The sequence below is a fragment of the Anolis sagrei genome, chromosome 3 (genome assembly GCF_037176765.1).
Source record: "Anolis sagrei isolate rAnoSag1 chromosome 3, rAnoSag1.mat, whole genome shotgun sequence".
Taxonomy (NCBI): domain Eukaryota; kingdom Metazoa; phylum Chordata; class Lepidosauria; order Squamata; family Dactyloidae; genus Anolis; species Anolis sagrei.
This window is the reverse complement of record NC_090023.1, coordinates 16,706,062-16,728,357: the sequence shown is the minus strand read 5'-3', so window position 1 is coordinate 16,728,357 and position 22,296 is coordinate 16,706,062. Positions and strand designations below refer to the sequence as shown.

General features: G+C 41.1%; 1 protein-coding gene across 1 annotated transcript in view; it reads right to left on the bottom strand.

Moving 5' to 3' along the window:
- LOC132772240 (putative N-acetylated-alpha-linked acidic dipeptidase) overlaps positions 1 to 21,445 on the bottom strand; it is a 48,646-nt gene extending 27,201 nt beyond the window's left edge. Inside the window, exons 1-7 of the mRNA XM_067466513.1 lie at positions 21,183 to 21,445; positions 16,865 to 16,970; positions 13,330 to 13,516; positions 10,067 to 10,168; positions 7,559 to 7,684; positions 5,750 to 5,936; positions 3,442 to 3,535 (exon numbers count right to left, since the gene is read on the bottom strand). Of these exons, the coding sequence (XP_067322614.1) occupies positions 3,442 to 3,535; positions 5,750 to 5,936; positions 7,559 to 7,684; positions 10,067 to 10,168; positions 13,330 to 13,516; positions 16,865 to 16,970; positions 21,183 to 21,312 (932 nt within the window). The 5' untranslated portion in view covers positions 21,313 to 21,445. The remainder of the gene's footprint in view (positions 1 to 3,441; positions 3,536 to 5,749; positions 5,937 to 7,558; positions 7,685 to 10,066; positions 10,169 to 13,329; positions 13,517 to 16,864; positions 16,971 to 21,182) is intronic.
- Between the last annotated feature and the right edge of the window lie 851 nt (positions 21,446 to 22,296).

Genomic DNA, 22,296 nt, shown 5'->3' with positions numbered 1-22,296 from the left:
CCCCCCACTTCTGTCTCAAGCCATTTTAAACCAGAGAAGGATGAATTTCCTTCCTTTACTTCTCTCTCCCCCCCCCCCCCCGCCCCGCTTCTGGAGTAAAACAACTACTTTCAAAGTAAAGACCACCCAATGAAACAGGAAATAACACTTTCAAACCATTAAGGAAGGATTTGGAAGTCTCGAAAAGTTTTGAACATTTCTTTCTGTGAAAATTGGAATTGACTTTAGAATTGAACCACCAGCGCCCCCTACATCCGAAACAAGTTTTGAACTTTTTTTTTTTTATCAAACAAGCCTAATATTTATGTGCTGGTACAGTTGTACCAGGAGCTCCATTTCTGTTTGCTTTGCATTAAATGTTTGTTTGCAATCCCAGGCTTGGGATTTTGCAGCAGGGTGGCTTCCTGCTATAGTTTGCATTCATAGGACAAGCCACCTGCCCATTATAGTTAGGTTCCGCCCCTTTTTGAGTTTTGGAGGGAATAGGAGCCTTTTTGAGTCAGTTCTCACAGAGAAGCCTTTCACACAGGACATAAAACTAAGTAGCTTCGTCTTCTACGGCTTGGCCGGGAAGATATTCAGCCTACAGCTTGGCCGGGGAGAAAAGGCCCCACAGCTTGGCTGAGGGACTTCAGCTGGCCATCACAGCAACCTGAACTTCTTTTTCCCTGGATGTCTACAAAGCTCTGCTTGGTAAGGGTCTCTCGCGGAAGGCAGACGCAGTTGGTGCAGGGGCTCCACGTCAACAGAGGCAAGTACAGACTGCCCAGATTAGAAGTTAGAATTTCCCCATTAGTTAATTACAGTTAAGAAGACAGCGCCTGTTCCCAGTGAACAAGATTGCAAGAGCCAATAGACTGTTAAGAAAGCTTAAAAGTACCTGTTTGTTTTCATCAATAAAGAACTTTGTTGGATTTACTTTAAGCCTCTACAAGACTCTGGGGGAATCTAAGGGCCTTTAATCTGAGGCAGCCCTGGCGTCCCGTTGAGCACACAGAATTTATGTCCTGTCTACAGTCATATGAACAGGCCCAGCGTGCGACAGCACAATTTACCACTCAAAAGGGTATTTAACTCTTCTCTGGAAAATCATACTTTACAAAAGGTTCTTATTATTCCAAATAGTGTGAATGCCAATTGATCTCCAAAAGGGTCATGTTTCCAAAAGATTCCTTATTTTCTAAAAGGTTATGATCTCTAAAAGGTCATGGCTTCCCAAAATTAAAAAAGTATGTAGAAAAATGGGATGACAGAGGAGTAATCCAGATTGGCCCTGGTTCATGCATCCAGTGTAGACACGGCCATAGTTAACAGTGGAACTTCTGGACAACTTTACTTTTGAAAAAAGTCCTGTTGTGGTAATTAGGACTGTCTTACATGTAGGGATGTCTAAGAAGGGAAAAGTCCCTTTCAGATTCCCCAAAGGAGAGAACAGAGAAAGAACACTCATGCTCCTGTATAAAGAGAGACAGTTTGAACCTTTAAGAAATACATTTGGGAACATGCTTTTTGTTTTCAACATGAAGCACTCGCTGTTCCTCCTCCCTCCTCCCATAACACTTTTCTGGCTCAATTCAACAACTTCTGCAAACGTTTGTAAGGCTAAGACAAGGAAGAAGAAGTCAGAGAGCATGTGCCAGCACAGGGTGTTCTTTCAAGCATTGTTTTCTGCAGTGACCTTTCTTATATAAGCCGTGGTTTTAAAACAAAGGTACTTATTGCAGGCAGGTTAACTACAAGTGCCTCTTCACTTTCTTCTTTTTGAGGATATAATTGTGTCTTCCATTCATACTAAAAATACATGCTCATATACATGTGCATGACGTTTGTGAAGAGTTAACATGCAACAAATCACAAACTAATAGGCATTATAAGAAGAGTGGAATTTATCACAAAGCAGCCAAAACAAAGTGTAGAAAAACAAAGAATTCGGCTTCCCAATAACCCCAGCTTGCTAATAGGTTTAAAAAGCCATGTTTCTAGTCCTTTTGATTGTGATGAATTGGGAGTGGCACCATGAAAACTGTAGACAGGCCCTGTTTCTTTAATAATTGCAGGAAAGTAGGCATTTCAGCAGCATCCCTTGCTACTGTTTGAGGCCCCTTCCACACAACTGTATAAAATCCAAATTGAACTGGATTATATGGCTGTTCTGTCACGCACCGGGCCTGTAATAATTGTCTTTTGAAATAGGATGTGCACCTTGTGTCCAGCAGGAAGCCAGGACGCCACAAAAGAGGCCCTCAAGGATTTTCCTGAAGAAATGGTCTTTAGATGGCTTGAAAGGTTAAACAAAGTCCTTTATTATTGAACAAATTAAACAGATATTTCTCAAATCTTCAATGAGTCAAACAAATGCTTCAAGGCTTTAAATCAACTGGTGGCTTCCTTAATCTTGTCCACAAGGGACAGGCAATTGTCTTCGTTAATTGTTCTTATACTTTGGAGGAAAGCCCTTGTTTAACCTCTCCCAGGCTGTCTGTTATCTACGTTTTGTTGGTGTGGGATCTACTACCAATTCCAAACTGCGTCTTGGTACCGAGTAAACCTACCAGACAAAGCTTGTAGATTTTCCAGCTGGAGTTCTTTGGATCTGTACAGCTGTTTTCCTTCTGGAATTTCTTTAAGACTTTAGGGCTGTTTCCCTCAGATGCTGTAAGGCTGAGAGGCTGCAAGCTCCCAGCCAGAACTTTGGGAATTTTCCCCCAGAACGTCTTGAGAAATGAAGCTTTTTCTGCAGGTGAAGCTTGTCCACGTCCTCTAACTTAGCTTTCCTCACTAAGACTAACTAAAATGGCCCCCTCTTCCCTTTCCATCTCCCTGGGAGAAGGGGTGGATCCAAACTTAACAATGATAGACAGGTGGCTTGCCCTATGACTGCAAACCAAAGGAAGCCACCTTTTTGCAGAATCCCTGAAACTTTGGAATGAATGCAAACACTTAATAGAAAGAAAATAAAGTTGGAGCTTTAATAGAAAGAAAATAAAGTTGGAGCACAATGGCAGTGTGGACTCAGATAATCCAGTTCAAAGCAGATATCGTGAATTATCTGCCCTGATATTCTGAGTTATATGACTGTGTGGAAGGGCCCTGAGTGGCAAGGAAGTCATTTTTTATTTATGAAATTTCAAAGTTGAGGATTCTTTTTGGCAAGACTTGTTCACTGGGTGTTCATCTTTGCCTTCCTCTGAGACGAAGAGTATGTGACTTGTCCAACATCTACCACTGGGTTTCGATAGCCAAGTTATGTTGTAGCTCACCACTCAAACCACACTGGTTTTTCTACAGGCTATGAAGAATCCACAAATATATTCATGCACTGATGTGACCTTGGGAAAGTCACACTCTTTCAGCCTCAGAGGGAGGCAGTGGCAAATCTTCTTGACAATCAATTTCTGTGACAGGATACCATAAATCATAAGTTGTGGAAATCACACTTACCTTAGCAGCTTTTCAGCATCATGATAACCAATGGGGTGGACAGGAATAGATAAACGAGCTGCTGCTTCAGATTCATCGTAGCGGTAAAGGTATTCTGGAGGAACAAAAGCTCATTTGCATTAGGTCAAATGTTATACGCATACAGACACATACACTTGTACACTGAAATTAAATGTGTGATGATACTTGAATGAAAAGTAAGAACTATTGCTTGTAGACAACAACCTCAATCCAACTAAATCGTTGTACCATTGGAATTTACATAACTGTTGACTGAATAGGTTCTCAAGGATTCAATGGTTTTGCTTTAGGTAGGACTAAAAACTAGATTTGGCCATATAAGATACAGAAAGGGTGAACCACTGTGACCATTGAGGATCACATCTTTGATTCCTCTTTTGCTCTCCACAGAATTTGCTGCCACTTGGTATTCAATTGGTTATTTATTTGTCGTGTCAGACAAATAAATTCAATTGGTACACATAGAGTATATCTTATCTGGAAATCAAGAAACAGTTTTCTAAGATCTACAGAGAAACTTACAGGAACACATCAGCAAGCAAGAGTCCAAAAGTGGCAGACAAAAACCCAGAAACTCAATCAGTGGCTGATACTGAATGAGAGACTCCTCCCTGGGCACACAGAAGACTGGGCAGTTTGGAAGGCGCGGAATAGACTGCACTCTGGCACCACAAGATGCAGAGCCAACCTTAGGAAATGGGGCCACAAAGTGGAGTCCACGATATGCGAGTTTGGAAAAGAGCAAACCACAGACCACCTATTGCAATACAGCCTAAGCCCTGCCACATGCACAATGGAGGACCTCCTTATAGCAACACCAGAGGCACTACAAGTGGCCAGCTACTGGTCAACGGACATTTAATATATTGTCAGGTTTTAAAACTTTGTTTGTGTTCGCTTCTGATATGATAAATAAATAACCTGGAGGACTTAGAAAATGCATTACAATTGTACCCTTGGTTTGTCCTTCTGATATGTACCCTTGTGATATGATAAATTAATAAATCTGGAATTCTGATATCCAAAATACTCCCAAATCCAAAATTATAGAATCATAGAATCAAAGAGTTGGAAGAGACCTCATGGGCCATCCAGTCCAACCCCATTCTGCCAAGAAGCAGGAATATTGCATTCAAATCACCCCTGACAGATGGTCATCCAGCCTCTGTTTAAAAGCTTCCAAAGAAGGAGCCTCCACCACACTCCGGGGCAGAGAGTTCCAGTGCTGAACGGCTCTCACAGTCAGGAAGTTCTTCCTCATGTTCAGATGGAATCTCCTTTCTTGTAGTTTGAAGCCATTGTTCCATTGTCCTTATGCACATTGTCTGAAACAGAGGTGCCTTTGCTTTCTGACAGTTCAGTGCATGCAATTTTGTTTCATGCACATTATTCACACCAGTGTTTGCAATAACCTTCAGGCTATGTGTGAAAGGTGTTTGTGAAATATATGCAGAGCCTGAAGACAATTCTATACCATCTTTATGAACTGCAAGACATCCTTCTTGTGCAAGGCACTGCAAAAACACCCTGCTCGATACAGTCTTGAGGGATCATTGTGCAGAGCCTGTTTTCCTCCTTGTAACATCAGGAAGGTAAAAGAAGGGAAGAAGCTTCCTCATATTTGGCAGCATGGATGGTAAAGATAGCAGCAGGCATGTAGCCGGGGGGGGGGGGGGGGGCTCGGGGGGCTTCAGCCCCCCCCCCCCCCGAAATTTTCATGGTGGTTCGCGAAAAGGCCTTATTGGTGCATTATTTAAACTGTTATGTTTATTCATATCATGATCTGATCACCATACTCAATATATCCCATATGCATGGGGGTATTGGGGTAATGATACAAAAGGTTTGCTCTTTCACTCAGACTCAGCCCCCCCCCCAAAACTCAGCCCCCCCCCGAAACCCCCCCTGAAAAAAAATTCAGCCCCCCCCCCCCCCGAAACGAAATCCTGGCTACGGGCCTGGATAGCAGTTACCACTTCTACAGCTGTAAATTGATGCACAAAGTACAATTACAGGGGGCATGGTGTGTTCCTCATTTTTATCAATATCAATTAAATGTGATAACCTTTAAAGCCTTAAATGACTTGAGATTTCAATACTTCACCAATTCATAGAGTAGGAAGAAACTACAAGAGCCATCCAGTCCAACCCTACTAGGCAGAAATTTACAACCCAAACACTTTTGGTCAATGGTCATTCAGACTCCATTTGAAAACTTCCAAAGGATGCTTCAACACACTTTTCACACCAGGCAGCTGTGAAAAGATTGTTCCTTGGGACTGTTCACCTTTTGCTGGGTAGCCCGGGGTAAGTGGATCCCCCGCTCCATTCAGGATCAGCACATTTCCACGTTGGGCCCCACCTCCAGGAAGATTCCAGCCATCTGGGTATGGATTTACTCCAGGAGCACAGGAGTTAGCAGGGTCAGAGTACAAAATAACACCCTTGGCACCTGCCATTTCAGCATTCTTAACCTAGGCAAGAACCACATAGTTAAGCTGGGGAACTTGCTAGCACAAGATGTAGTGAGATAAGTGTCCATGTGAACGGTTTTATAGGGACACTTGAATGATTAATGGACGTTAAAGGCCACAATAACTGTGAATCAAGATAGCTGTGAAGTAATCCTAGTATCAGAGGTACTATCTCTCTATATATATCAGGCACAGAATGTGCAATAGAGATTGTGTTGACACCTCATCACACCAGAGCATGGATCCAATATAAATCCAGTTTCTGCCTCCTGCAGAATTCTGGGGTTTGCAGTTTAGTGAGGCCCAGGACCTGCCTGGCTGAACAGTTTATAGGCTCTTCCCTAAACTACAAGCCCCAGAATTCTGCAGGAGACACAAAGTGGAGCCATACTCTAGTGTGATGAGGTCTCCAACTGGCTGGCCACAGTGTGGACATAATGTTGGACTACATGATTCTTCAGTTTGTACCAACATGACTCTTCTTACATTCTTATGTCACAAAATGAAAATTATAGCCTTTGCCAAAATATTTTTTACAGCCACATTAAATGGTTGAATGCGGGCATGGGCAAACTTTGGCCCTCCAGGTGTTCTGTACTTCAACTCCCACAATTCCAAACAGCCTACTGGCTATTCGGAATTGTGGGAGTTGAAGTACAAAACATCTGGAGGGCCAAAGTTTGCCTATGCCTGGTTTAATGGAATCTAGTTCATCAGGTCCACCACATTGTTTCCAAAATGCCCAGCCAGATACCTACAGAAAGTCCACCAACTGAGTGCAATAGCACCCTCTCCTACTATTGCTCCCTAGCAACTGGAATGAACTGGCATAGCCTTCTCTTCTTCTCCCCAAAGTTTTCTGTACACTGTAGAATTACACCACTTTAACTGCCATGCCTCAATGCTATGGAATCCTGGGATTTGTAGTTCGATGAGACACCTACATACTTGACAGAGAATGCTAAAGACCTTGTAAAACTACAACTCCCATGATCTTCCAGTGTGACTGGAAGACTGGAAGATCTTCCATCTTCCATCTTCCATCTTCCAGTGTGACCATGGTCAACCTTCTCTGGAGATTGACTACAGAGTTGTGCTGGAGGATAGAGTTCCTAGAGAGAATATCTCTCTAGGAATACCTAGGTGTTCCAACCTAACTTTATGTTCAACCTCTGGCAGAAACTCAAACAATAGTTGGACTAGGAGATTCTGGACAGACCACATTAATAACATTTGCAAATAATCAAATCCATAAAATGTAAACACACAAATGTGGGGGGCCACTTGTACTATACTACAACACTTTTTATATAAATTGTACAAAAAATAGGGAACATCCATAGATGAATGCATAGGCACATTCTGAGATTTGTGTTACCACCTCGTCTCTGGTCCATGAATTATTCAAAGATAAGAAGAGAGATGGCTACAGTACTATCGTAACTTCACCAAATAGGTCCTCAGTATGAAGAACATAAGATTTATCACTTAGCTATGGCTTTCCCTTCATTATAGTACATTTACATCAAAACATCAAGGCAACGTTAACCATTTTAACAAAAATTCTATCTGTGTCCCCAGAGAATATGGCCACACATTCTGAGACATAATATTATAATTACCTTATTTCCTCTGAAGATTTTCCCATATCTAGCAATGACAATTTTCCCAGAGCAATTAATTCCCATCTCTCGCTCCAGTTTCTGGAAATCTTCTATGCTGCCATAGTTCACATATACCAGATCTCCCTAGAGCGTTGAAAGCAGAATGTTAAAAGATGTGCAAAAAAAAAAAAAATACCTTCTTGGCTTCATTAGAGGACCCCATGGGAGCAGATAACTGCCCAGAAACACTGGAGCTAAGAAGTAAAGAAGGAGCAAAGCACATTTATCTTCACCCACAGGGACTCATGGTGATTTATAGAATTAGACTTAGATGGTCTTGTTTATTTCAACACTACCCTCCAGAAGAAACCAGAAAAATCTGAAAATTCATTGTGCAATTTTTCAGATTTGCACACACACACGAAACACATTCCAGAATGTCATTTCCATGTCAATAGAAGTTTTAGTCTGAGTTTACTGTGCATCTACACTTAAATTAATGCAGCTCAGCACCACTTCAAATGTCAGGGCTCAAGGCAATGGAACCCTGGAAGGAGTAGTTTTCCAATATCTTTAGCCATCTATGCCAAAGAATGTTGATGCACACTACAACTCACATGATTCCATAATGGTGGTGTCAAACAGCATTATTCCTATGGTGCAGATGCATCCACTATCTGGTATTGGTTTTGGGGTGTGATAATGGCACAGGGCAGCAAAAAGTACAAATCAGTAGCTCCATTACTATACGGAGGAAATATTCCAGAGGTGGGTAATAGCATTTTAGGGCAAACCCACATGTAAGAAAAGCTTTTATGTTTTATATTAGGATCTGCTGCCCTGAACACTAAGACTCGGAGCAATGGATTCAAATTATATTAAAGGAGATACCACGCGAACATTAGGAAGAAAATCCTGACTATGAGAGCTGTTCAACAATGGTTCTCTCTGCCTTGGAATCCATTGGAAGCTCCTTTTTGGAGGCTTTTAAACAGAGGCTGGATAGTCATCTGCAGGGAGTGTTTTGATTGTGCTTTTCCTGCATGGCATGGGGTTGAACTGGATGGCCCATGTGGTCTCTATGAAAAGAGCAGGAGATGGGGAAGAACCAAGAAGGTCCCTAAATGAGGCAGGTTCCATTGGAATTATAAAGTTCTCTAAGGGGTGCTAAGCCAAACCAAAACTTAAGGCAGGGTTGCTGTGAATTTTCCGGGCTGTATGGCCATGTTCCAGAAGCATTCCCTCCTGACATTTCGCCTACATCTGTGACAGGCATCCTCAGAGGTTGTGAGATCTGTTGGAAAGCAGGCAAGTGGAGTTTATATATCTATGGAATGTCCAGGGTGGGATTAAAAACTCTTGTCTGTTTGAGGCAGGTGTGAATGTTGCAATTGGCCACCCTGATTAGCATTAAATAACCTGGCAGCTTCAAAGTCTGGCTGTTTCCTCCCGGGGGAATCCTTTATTGGAAGGTGTTAGCTGGCCCTGATTGTTTCCTGCCTGGAATTCCCCTGTTTTTTTTTTTTTAGTGTTGCTCTTTATTTACTGTCCTGATATGAGAGTTTTTAAATACTGGTAGCCAGATTTTGTTCATTTTCATGGTTTCCTCCTTTATGTTGAAATTGTGGATTTCATTGGCTTCTCTGTGTAGTCTGACATGGTAGTTGCTGAAGTGGTTCAACATTTCTTTGTTCTCAAATAATATGCTTTGTCCAGGTTGTTTCATCAAGTGCTCTGCTATGGCTGACTTTTCTAGTTGAAAGCCTTTGTCAACACATAGAACTTAAGGTAGTTTAATATTTAGTAGTAGTCAGAAAACAAGGATGCAGCAACAGAAGAGATGATAAGGTATCACCAAGAGATTAGGACCAGTTCCTGGGAATTAATTTATTCATATTTGACCATATATATATATGGTCATAATATATATGGTCAAACAAGAATAAAATCCCAGGAACTGGTCCTCAAATCATCTCTTTTATGCATATATATATATATATATATATATATATATATATTCTGACTTCTCTAGTTTGATTTTATGGTATTCTTTGACCAAAGTTCTTCATTTTATTGGCATTTACTGTTACCCATTGGTTCACATATCCATGAAGTCTGGAAACATATCCCATACATCCATGAAGTCTGCAAACAGGGGTCATACTGGACTTAGAAATTCAACAAGCAATGTGAACAAGAGCAAAACCATTGAATTAATAGAGTTTTCATGAATTGACTTACCATTCAAAAATTGATTCAATATGTCTAGACTAGTTTGGATTAGTAATTGAATTGAGGACAGTCAGGCCCCTTCCACACAGCTGGATAAAATCCCACACTTTCTGCTTTGAACTGGAATATATGGCCGTGTGGATTCAGATAACCCAGTTCAAAGCAGATATTATGTGATTTTCTTCTTTTAGGTTCAAGGTTATACAGCTGTGCAGAAGGGCCCTGAGTCAATGAAAACTACTTAAGGCTAGTACTAAGTGCTGTCATATTGTCACATTTCTGATTGATTCTTACCTCTGGCATTCCCTGGGCTGAGAAAGCACTGTAAGGAGGCACCACATTTTTAATATTTTCATACCCTGGAGGTGGAGGCTCAAACAATGAGGTATTGAAAATCTAGGTGAGATAGAAACAGAAGGGGAGGCAGCATATGAAAAGCAAATCTGATTCATTCAAATTTCTAGCAATGCATTGATGATAGTTGGGATTGCAGATCTCATCTAAGAATGAGAGAGCCTAATTAGCACCAGGCAGGCTATTCTAGCCTTTGGAATGCTGTGAAGATGAGTGACTGGGGAATAAGATCTGTAAACTTGTCTGTTAAACAGTTAGATAGAAGGCTTATCATCATGGACCACAAAGCTCAAAACAGGTCAAAAGTTGCTCCTGGGTGTTCAGGAACTTTTGGCCCTTAATGCAGGGAAAGAATGGTTAACCTGATTTTACTCATAATAGCAGAAGTTGGTGAATGCTTTCCTAAAATGCTTTCCCCACACTTTGAGGTTGGTGCAAACAACTGGACTGATTCTAATTCAGAAATGGCTCACCGGACACATATGTCAGTGCCACCATCCTGTTTTGCACGTGCTTCACAGATCAAAGACGATAGCACTTCCTTCTGCATCATTTGTCACCATAATCATGGCCACTGAGCTCCGGACTATCGCTGGGCATCTTTGCTGATGTTAGTAAAACCTTTTAGAGAGGAGAGGGATTGCCACCTCCTTTCCCCCTCCTCTCTCCAAGTTACATTGGCAAAGGTGCCCAGTGACAACTGGGAGTGCACCAGAACTGTGTGGCTGCTGCTGTAGTGGCAGATTATATAAAAATAAGGTTGCCCATCTAGCAGGGCTGAACTAGATTTGGCCCAACTGGACAGTCAGAGCTCCAGTCCCACCACTGTCACAGTTCAAGAGCAAATTGATGTAAAAACTGCAACAGAATCCAGCATCAGTCTGAAGCAACAATAAGTTAGGTGTCAAAGTAGATGAGATCAGTCAGGGAGAAATAGTCAGGGCAATAAGGTACTGCATGAAAATCAGTTAGGTTTTATTAAAGAATGAACAGGAACAAGATTATTTGAAGGAAGTATGGGAAACAGACTTGGGGGAAAAAGTGAATAATCAGGAATGGGTAAAGATATGGAGTATGAGATTACTAAAATATGTCTATAAGAATCAAGGAAAATTACTATAAAACGATATGGAGGTGGTATCTAACTCCCATTAGATTAAATCAGATTGATAAAAAATACTGAAATCAGTGTTGGAGAGGTTGTCAGGAAATAGGGACGTACCTTCATATGTGGTGGTCATGTAAAATTATACAAAATTTTTGGGAAAGCATATTCAAAGAAATAAGAGCAATAATAAAAATAGAGATTAAGACTACACCAAAATTAGCTTTATTACTTATACATGACAATACAATTCCATCACAAGAGGAGAAAGAATTGGTTTCTAATTTGATAATAGCAGCTAAATTGCTAATAGCAAAATACTGGAAAGAAAAAAAAAAGAAATTCAATTAGAAGAATGGTATAGGGAAATTTGGAATATAGCTATTAAGGATAAGCTAACCTGCAATATTAAAATTAAAAGGGGAATATGGAAACAAACAGATTTCTGGAAAATATGGGGAAAATTTATTGAGTATATTTTTAATGAGGGAAAGGGGTACAAGCCAGCAACAGAAACAATGACATTTTGGAATTGTGAAATAGCATGAGTAGGTTGGTCCTGGTGAAGGGGGCACAAACTAAGCGTAAAGGGAAGAGGAGGAAAAAAAACAAACAAAAAAAGAAAATCAGTTAGGAAGAGAAGAACTGATGCAATCTGAATATGATTTTGGGAGCTGGGAGAATATATATATATATATATATATATATATATATATATATATATATGAACAAAGAGTTCATGTTGAACTTAACTGTTGCATAATATATCTTGATTGGTTTTATTTTCTACAACAGTGTTGAACTCAAAGGGAGAACTGGTCCCACGTTACTACATTGAATTCACTGATCCACACAGCAACTTGCCCAATATATTGGCTACCTTGATACCAAAGGATCCAGGGAAAGATCCTGAAGGTAAAGTGAAAAAGTTAATAGTTGGAGCCAAAGGGTTGGAGCTGTGGATCAGCCTAGATGGGGGTTCCATTACACTTCCAAATATCAGTTGCTGGGATGGAGCATGTACACCAATGTCCTCTTTATGAGACTCCCACAGCTGCCTGATGTGCAACTGCAGAAACAGAAGCTCAATTAGACACACCTTTGATGCAGCAGATCTCTTCTCACTCATTAATTTTGATTTCTTATTAGATGTAAGAAGTCTTTCTGCCATGGCTTGGTTGCAAAAAAGCATCCCAACATTGTGTTGCTGTGAGGTTTCCAGGCTGGGTGACCATGTTCCAAAAGCATTCTCTCCTGACATTTCACCCACATCTATGGCAGTGATCCTCAGAGGTTGCCTCAGATCCCAACATTTTTTTAAAACCTATAAAAACCCTCTATTCGATTGCTTAAAATATCTTAAGAAAAGGAGTGGGCCAGCAACATTACCAACCATTATAAGCAAACATAACCATTGTAAGAATCTTAAATATGAACAATTTTCAAGCCTCACTCTCTGCAATGTTAGAAATGTGTGAAAATAACATAATATTCTGGAGAAGGCAGAATAGGGTAGGAGTGAAAACTGACTGAAAAATGGAAATGGCTTTTGTACTTTTAGAAGATGGAATTTCAGTATGTGTCACTTGTCATGCAAACAGGTTGCATGTGCTGAAATCTCTTCTGCACAAACATTAAAGGTAGAACAATCATCTCAGTTTTGTTTCTAGCAACCCAATGCAGGGATACTCTAATTCTACCCCCCAACTGGTAGCTAGATATACCATGGAATCGTATCCACATATGGGTTGATTTATGTGGAGAACACTAATTTAATGTATTGTCGAAAGCTTTCAAAACTGGAATCACTAGATTGTTGTAGGTTTTTTGGGCTATATGGCCATGTTCTAGAGGCATTCTCTCCTGATGTTTTGCCTGCATCTATGGCAAGTATCCTCAGGGGTTGTGAAGTCTGACCTCACAACCTCTGAGGATGCTTGCCATAGTTGCAGGCGAAACGTCAGGAGAGAATGCCTCTAGAACATGGCCATATAGCCTGAAAAATCTACAAGAACCTAACTTATTTCCAGGAATGTATGCTTTTCTTCTTGCAAAATTTGTTGACTAAGAAGAGTGAGGAAGAATTTCTCTCCTTTACCTCATTTCCATGCTCATCAAGAATTGAGATGTAATTGGGATTTGTCTCATTTGGGTAAGAAAGCAAAACGTCGTAAGGAGCCAGGTGAACTGAGTCCAGGCCAAATGCCTCCCACTGGGCTTGTATTTGTTCAGCCAGGTGTAGATTCTCCTGTGTGCCAGCCAGGTGAGGCTGCCGAGTGAAATTACTGAAAGAGAGAGACAAGTGTGTTATTTATTGGAACGTGGAAGTTCTATCCATTGTTTCATTAGATTTGTTTGCAGTTTGAAACTGGAGTTCCAGTACAATAAAGTAGTGCATGTGCCCAACAAAAGAGATCCTCCCTCGGATTTTTTTTGTCCTCCAGGTGATTCTATAGTATACTTCCACTGGAGACTAGGACGTGGAACAATGGCTTCAAACTACAAGAGAGGAGATTCCATCTGAACACGAGGAAGAACTTCCTGACTATGAGAGCTGTTCAGCAGTGGAACTCTCTGCCCCAGAGTGTAGTAAAGGCTCCTTCTTTGGAAGCTTTTAAACAGAGGCTGGATGGCCATCTGTCAGGGGTGATTTGAATGCAACATTCCTGCTTCTTGGCAGGGGGTTGGACTGGATGGCCCATGAGGTTTCTTCCAACTCTTTGATTCTATGATTCTATGAACATTAGCATAGATTTGCCCTGGTGGACCTAGCAAATTTCTAGAGAATATCTCTTTCTAGGATTGTTTTGATCCTCCAGTTTGACTCTATGGTAACTTCCAGCAAAAGTCATTCATTTCAGTAGGCTTCAGTGTAATCCACAGTTTTCTGCTTCCATGGTAAGTTCAGTATTGTATCACCTGTTGATACAGAGGTCATACTGTATTTCTAAAATCTAACTTTAATGAAAAGAGAGAACTTTTCTGAAGTAGAACACCAGATCGGCCAACTGTTCTGTTTTGGTAGGGACAGTCCCGATCAAGCCCTCACTCTCCCATTTCTTTTGAAACTTGTTCATGGTTGGCAGAAATGTATCCAATTGTCTGGTGATTATGTGGAAAACTGAATAGTGGTAGTTAAAGAGCACATTCTAAGAATTATTTCTGCATTTGATTTATTAAAATATTCCCATCCAAACCCAAGTAATGAAGGTGGAGGCATTACTTTTCATTCAACCCTTGTCTGAATAACTAAAGAATGAGGAGCTTTTCATAGATGCACAAGGGGAAGGGAAGCATGCAGCTTATATCAAGCTCCTGCAACCTTCTTCTTTCCCGTTATATTACACTACAGCTTCCATTATTCCCAAACAGGAGACGAAGAAAGGATAATTGAAGTAAGATGGGAATGGTAGTACAACATCTCTGGAAGCAATTCTGAAATTTTCTCGTTAATTAAAAAGCAAATTTGGCTGAAGGCAGTTATAATTTGAAAGCCCCAATTGGCCTACTTAATTAAGACACACACACCTATTTCCCCCAATCATTTAAATGCCATTTTCCTTCTGTAATTTAAGATTTATGTTGGCTGTTTGGGGAACAAAATGAGTTTCTGCTTTCCCCTTGTTAGCTTCTAAAATATGTAACATGCCCTCAGAGATATTGCAGCCTTGAATGATTGAAAGAATGAATGAAATAGAGAGAGAGAGACTTCAAAACTCAATTTCAGTGCTGCTTAATGACCACAAAATGTATAGAGCTGACAGTGGGTAGACAAATTTCAAGACATTAGAAATCATGACTGGAACAGTGGCTTTGTTAAATCGCTAATGATTCTGTGACATAGTATTTTTCCCCACCGGAAAAGTGTGCTGTGCTCTAGCATTCTGAATAATAGCAGTGGCATGGATGAAAAACCAGCTGATGTTGTAATTACAAGTCAGCATAATTGCAAGTCAGTGTATTGTAAGCCATTTTAGCACTATACAGAGTATATAGCCAAATTAATCTTAGAAAGTACCATGGACTCAATAACTGATGTGTTCAAAATGGTGTAAAACAGGTACAGTGGTTACTAGTCAATGCAAATGAACTTTCTAACCTCGAATGCCAAAGGGTCTTAGTATTTTTCCTTTGGATTTCCCCTTTTGTTTTGCACAGAAATGATAGATGCATCCCATCTAAATGCATACCCCCGGTGGCACAAGGGGTTAAACCCTTGTGCAGGCAGGACTACTGACCACAAAGCCAGCAGTTTGAATTCAGGGAGCAGGATGAGCTCCCATCTGTTAGCTCCAGCTTCCCATGTGGGGACATGAGAGAAGCCTCCGACAGGATGGTAAAACATCCGGACATCCCCTAGGCAACATCCTTGCAGACGACCAGTTCTCTCACACTGGAAGCAACTTGTAGTTTCTCAAGTCGCTCCTGAAACCCACCCATAGAATAATAGAATATAGAATCATAGAATCAAAGAGTTGGAAGAGACCTCATGGGCCATCCAGTCCAACCCCCTGCCAAGAAGCAGGAATATTGCATTCAAATCACCCTTGACAGATTGCCATCCAACCTCTGTTTAAAAGCTTCCAAAGAAGGAGCCTCCACCACACTCCGGGGCAGAGAGTTCCACTGCTGAACGGTTCTCACAGTCAGGAAGTTCTTCCTCATGTTCACACACACCTCTTTGTTATTGGAAATACAACCAACCCTTCACATTTGCCATTTGCTGGGGTAAATCTATTCTACCTGGGAAAATAATCTTTTAGGAATCTCAGAGGAAGGCAAAGCAAATCCCCTAGGTCACCAAAAGTTGGAAATGACTTGGAACAACAACAACAACAACAAAAGGAAGAGGAATAATATCTGGGACTTTTCAATTAGTTTGGATGCCCAGTTGGTCTTGTTTTCACCCTTGCCTAGCGCTGTTGCAGGTATCCTTTAGCCTTCCAGATATTGTTGGACTCTCAGGAGATCTAACCAGCCTTATTGATGACAAGGGATGCTGAGATTGCAATCCAACAACATCTGGAGGACTGCATTGTTCCCATCCCTGCTGTATTGGGGAGCTCAAGACAAAAGAAAACAGTGTATGTACCACTGACAATAGAGTCTCTGTCAGACTACTTTCATGCCACTCTGTCACACCACATTAGCTCTCTAAAAGCTATTATCTTTTTCTTTCTAATGACTCCATATGATTGAATCATGGAAATTAAAGTGGTGTTACACTACATTAATTCTACAGTATGGATGCACCCTAGGACCCAGGGAGAACAGGATTTGAATCTCTGCTTAGTCATGGAAACCCACTGGGTGACCTTAGTCAAATCATACTCTGTCAATCATAGAGGAATGCAAAAGCAAATTGTCTCTGAACAAATATTTCCAAGAAAACCCCACAAAAGGTTCACCCTAATAAACTGGAAATGACTTGAAAGTCCATGACAATTACTACTAAAACAACAAGGTGATGGCAAGTCTCCTGTGAATATACTTTGCCAAGAACACCCTCCAAAAAGTTTGCCATAAGTAGGAGTTAACTTGAAGGCACATAGCAACCATGATATAAAATTCAAAGAAGAATGAGTAGTCCCTCTGTGTGTGTAAACACCACCAAGAGGATCTGTTTCACTTACTATAAAAACTCCTTGATGTTCTCTGCTTTCATTTCTCTCATAAATGCCCTTTTCATCTTCTGATGAGAACATGTCTTTGGTGATTGATCTGTATTACTCAGCCAGCCTGATAGACAGATAAAATGGATGATTATCCCAACAGGATATATGACAGGCAACATATGCAAAAACCAATTTACAGAGTTTATTACAAGAAGAAGATGGAGTTTTCCTTTTTTTGCACAGGCACACACTTATTCCCAAAGTTTTTGCATGCAAAGTGACCCCAACATGCTCTGAAGAATCCATGTATGTTTTAAGGATAGTCTTCAAAGTAAGGAGGCCATCTCCGTATGATCTGTGCATGATTCAGTGCTCTGCACTTCTCTCCTCAAAAACAGAACCAAAAGTTTTACATCAGAGATAGGAAGAGCCTGAATATCATAGAGGTACTCAATCCCCTGTGTTCATGGAAGCTAAGTAGAGTCAAATTGAGCTAGTACTTAGTGAATCCAAGATGAAATGTGTCTACAGAAGGGCAACCAAAGTGGGCAAAGTTTTGGAAGCCAATTCTGATGAGGAATGTTATAGGAGCTGGTTATGTTTAGACTGAAGAAGAGAAGGTCAGGAGGGAAGAATACTGTAAAATTGTGCTGGAGGACCTAAACAATGCCTAAAGAAATGTTCTCTTTAGGTTTCTAGCACAAGTATGTAGGTCAGCTTCCATCGGGAGTTCCACCAGAAGCTGGCCATAGAATCTCATTGGTTGCTGCAATCACATCCTTCAGTACTGGTATCTTATTGGATGCTTGGAACTTTGAGGCAGTGCATATGTGTCAAATGGAATATATAATTTATTGTATAGTTTTAATATATTCTATCTAGTTTTATATACATGGACTTATTGTCATTATGTTTGCAATATTTAATTATAGCCTGCCTCATAGAAATCCAGTAGTATATAAACACTCTAGGACAAAAGACAATTCTTTCATTTTTTTTTTGTTTGACTTGGTGAGAACTCTGGCTACGTCACATTTGTGTACTGGAAATCACCTACTATGTAGTTACACATTTACTGAGTAACCCATTGTACTGAATAACAATGCATCAATAGGAGCATAGTGTCTAGATCTAGGGAAGTAATGCTACCCCTCTACTCCGCTTTGCTTAGACCACACCTGGAATATTGTGTCCAATTCTGGGCACCACAATTCAAGAGAGATATTGACAAGCTGGAATGTGTCCAGAGGACAGCGACTAAAATGATCAAGGGTCTGGAGAACAAGCCCTATGAGGAGTGGCTTAAAGAGCTGGGCATGTTTAGCCTGAAGAAGAGAAGGCTGAGAGGAGATATGATATATGTGTATATGTATAAATATGTGAGAGGAAGCCACAGGGAGGAGGGAGCAAGCTTGTTTTCTGCTTCCCTGGAGACTAGGACACGGAACAATGGCTTCAAACTACAAGAGTGGAGATTCCATCTGAACATGAGGAAGAACTTCCTGACTGTGAGAGCCATTCAGCAGTGGAACTCTCTGCCCCAGAGTGTGGTGGAGGCTCCTTCTTTGGAAGCTTTTAAACAGAGGCTGGATGGCCATCTGTCAGGGGTGATTTGAATGCAATATTCCTGCTTCTTGGCAGGGGGTTGGACTGGATGGCCCATGAGGTCTCTTCCAACTCTTTGATTCTATGATTCTATGAATAAAGCCCTATACTCTTCAGGTGCAACCTATTTTTGAGACCGTATGTCCGTCTATGAACCGGCACAGGCATTAAGATTTGTTGGGGAGGCCCTTCTCTCAGTCCCACCACTGTCTCAATCATGGTTGGTGGGGACGAGAGAGAGAGGGCCTTCTTGGTGGTGGCTCCTCAGCACTGGAATATCCTCCCTAAAGAAAATAAATTACCCCCTCTTTTCAGGCCTTCTGGGTGAGTTTAAAAACACTGCTCTTCAGACAAGTCTTTGATCCTGATTAATCCATGGCCAACGTAATGAATCATTGATAGTACTGGCCCGCACTTTGATTGCTTGTTATGACAGATAGCTGGCTTACCTCCAGGTTACACTGCGTTATAGGAATTTTATAATTTTCATACTTTTATAATTTTATCAGTGAGATTTTTATGCACTGTTGATTATACTTCTGTCATTGTATTTTTACATGTATTGTTGTCTGCATGTGGCACTTGGAGTGCTTCTGTGTGCCGCCCTGAGTCTCTTTGGGGCGATGGTGGTGAGGTACAAATAAAGATCTGTTATTGTTATTATTGATGCATGCCAAAGGGTAAAACTGGATGTACAACCAGACAATGTGAACACATACATGTGTACTCAGATGAGAGGCCACATCCATATGCGCAATGTCACTTTCACAAGTATTAAAGAGAATGCAACATTTTGCATAGGACACAAATATCCAATAGTTTGTATAGGGAAACTTACACCACTTGTGAAGAACTCTGGATACTGATAGCAAATAATACAACAATAGGCACCCCAACAAAAAGTTGCAGTGTGAAGAGCTGCCTGTTGAGGATGCAATATTTTTTTAGCCCACATCTTCCCTTCTCTTCCATTGCAACAGATATGCAGTATTCCATGAAACATGGACACCCTGAGTCCTCGCTTGGCTATGGAGGGGGCCAAGGGAAAGATTTGCTTCTGTAAAGAGTTTTGTACTTGTGTAAATTTCCTGATGTTTGCTGAAAGTTTTCCCTGTGGTTGATGGGCTATGCAAACAATACTCACAGACCTGAATGTTAGGAATAATGAGGGGGAAAGAGGAGATGATAATAACAACAAAAAACTTCCTCTAATCTTAACAGAGAGGGGAGAAGGTGTTCTAGCCACAAAAACTATACAATTAATGTGCCATTAAGAGTTATAGACTAAGGGTGCATATGGACCAAATACCTTGAGGTTCTGTGATATCCACATGACCCATAGAGTCATCTCACTCCCAACTGGGGCACATTTCCTTGGCTTGGTTGTGCCCCAAAGAAGACAAACCAGAAAATGCTCCAAAGCTCTTCCAAAGTTTTTCAGAAGCTCTGTAACACTCACATTTCAGAGTACGCGTGAACAGTTTGGCCAGCGCTAATTTGTAATGATCCTACTATTCACATGGCCATTTTGCTTTCCATGCCTTTGCAAATGTCAGCAAATGTGATGCCTAGGAGTTCTGAGTTCAACTAAACAGTGCAGACTCTGCTCCGGCCACTGATGCAGTTTGGGAGCAGAGCTATGTAAAAGCGGAATCAGTGCAGAATTTTTCAGGCTAGTCCCAGGGTTTCCTGATCATGAAGAAGCACCCTCACGTAGCACATAACTGTCAAAAGGTTGGGGGTTCAAATCCAGAGAGTGGGGTGAGCTCCTGTCTGTCAGCTCCAGCTTCTTGTATGGGGACATGTGAGAAGCCTCCCATAGAATGGTAAAACATCTGGATGTTCCCTAGGAAACATCCTTGCAGATGGCCAATTCTCTCACACCAGAAGCGACTTGCAGTTTCTCAAGTCGTTCCTGACATGAAAATAAACAACAACACGTTATTACAACATAACATAAAATCAGAAATCAACTTTCAGCTCAGTCCACTGCATTCAAAGAAGTTTCTACCCAGATAAAACTCACATAAACGTAATCCAAAACTTCCCTCCCAATTACAAATAGTCATGTACTATGGGAAAATGACAATTTCAAACAAAAAGAGATACCCTTTCTTCCTTGTTTTTTGGCTTCATAATCTATCACACAAAGGTACTGTGCTTCTATATCCATAAGGTTCAGTTTAAACTTCATCATTTCTTGGTACTGAAAGACTTCCTTTTCTTTTCCAGACTTTTTAAGCAGTTCTTTTTGAGTCTGACTGTGCAGATTAGTGAATTCCATAAATGCTTTGCCTGTCTCAAAGCCTCTGGTGAGTAATATTTGCTGCAAGGGAGAAGACTGTAGTTTTTCTGGGTTCCTCAAAACAGTATATAAGAAGAAAGAAAGAAAGAAAGAAAGAAAGAAAGAAAGAAAGAGAAGGAAAGGAGGGAGGGAGGGAGGGAGGGAAGGAAGGAAGGAAGGAAGGAAGGAAGGAAGGAAGGAAGGAAGGAAGGAAGGAAGGGCATTTGTATTATCCTTTAGTAAAACAATGTATCTCAATATCCTTACTCAAAATAAAAAGAAAATGGTCTGGCCCTCAACAATCTTCAGGAACAGAACTCTCTCCTTAGAATGCGGAATTCATTTTCTTGACCAAAGGAATGACAAATCACACACACATGCATCCCCCACTCATTTTTCACAAACAGTGTTTTAGCAGATCAAAAGTTTGCACAGTCTGACAGATACCGATAAGGAAGCCAAGCAGGAACACGCCGACTACCAGCCCCACGGCCAGCACCCAGAAGCGTCTCCGGCTGCCACAGGTGGTGCCCCCAGTGAAAGTGGGTTCGGTGGCAGCTTGCAGAGTGGTCCACATCCTTCCTGCTCAAGTGTTTTCCTCAAGCTCTGCATTCAGGCTGATCCCCTCCAATCCTTGTAACAAGAGACACACGCAAGCAACACACACACACATTCCATTCAAGGGGGCGAAGTCCTCCTCACTCCTTTTGCACAGATCTCAGCTCCTCCCACAGGCAATGCAGATGGGAGAAGACGGATCCTTCTGCAGGCCAGGCTCCAAGCGTTGATCCCATGCCAAAGCTCATGGCCTGGCACTACCATGCCTTTGTTCACAGGAGCCGAGTGACAGGTGCCTTCAGAAGCTGAGGCAGAGCTTGAAAAGTCTGCTTTCTGAACTGAAATAGTTAGATATATCATTCCAAGCCCTATCAAAAGTAGTTAGCTTCCACTATAGTTACAAATGGTTACACATCTCTCATTGGCCAAGATGTGGCATCATACTGGCACAATGGAAAGCCACACAAACATAGGGTGCATCTATACTGCAGAATTGAATCCACGGATGCAGAATCCATGGATTTAAAGCAGTGGTTCTCAAGCTTCCTAATGCTGCATTCCCTTAATATGGCTCCTCATGTTGTGGTGACCCCCAAACATATTTTTTTCATTGCTATTTCATAACTTGGGCAATTTATTTTACTACTGTTATGAATTGTAATGTAAATATCTGATATGCAGGATGTATTTTCATTCACTGGATCAAATTTGGCACAAATACCTGATATGCCCAAATTTGAATACTGGTGGGGTTGGGAGTGGGTTTTGTCATTTGGGAGTTGTAGTTGCTGGTATTTATAGTTCACCTACAATCAAAGAGCATTCTGAACTCCACCAACAATGGAATTGAACCAAACTTGTTGCACAGAACTCCCATAACCAGGAGAAAATACTGGAAAAGTTTGAGTTTTGGAGTTGTAGTTCACCTACATCCAGACAGAACTGTGGATTCAAACAATGATGGATTTGGACCAAACTTGACACACTCAATATGCGCAAACAT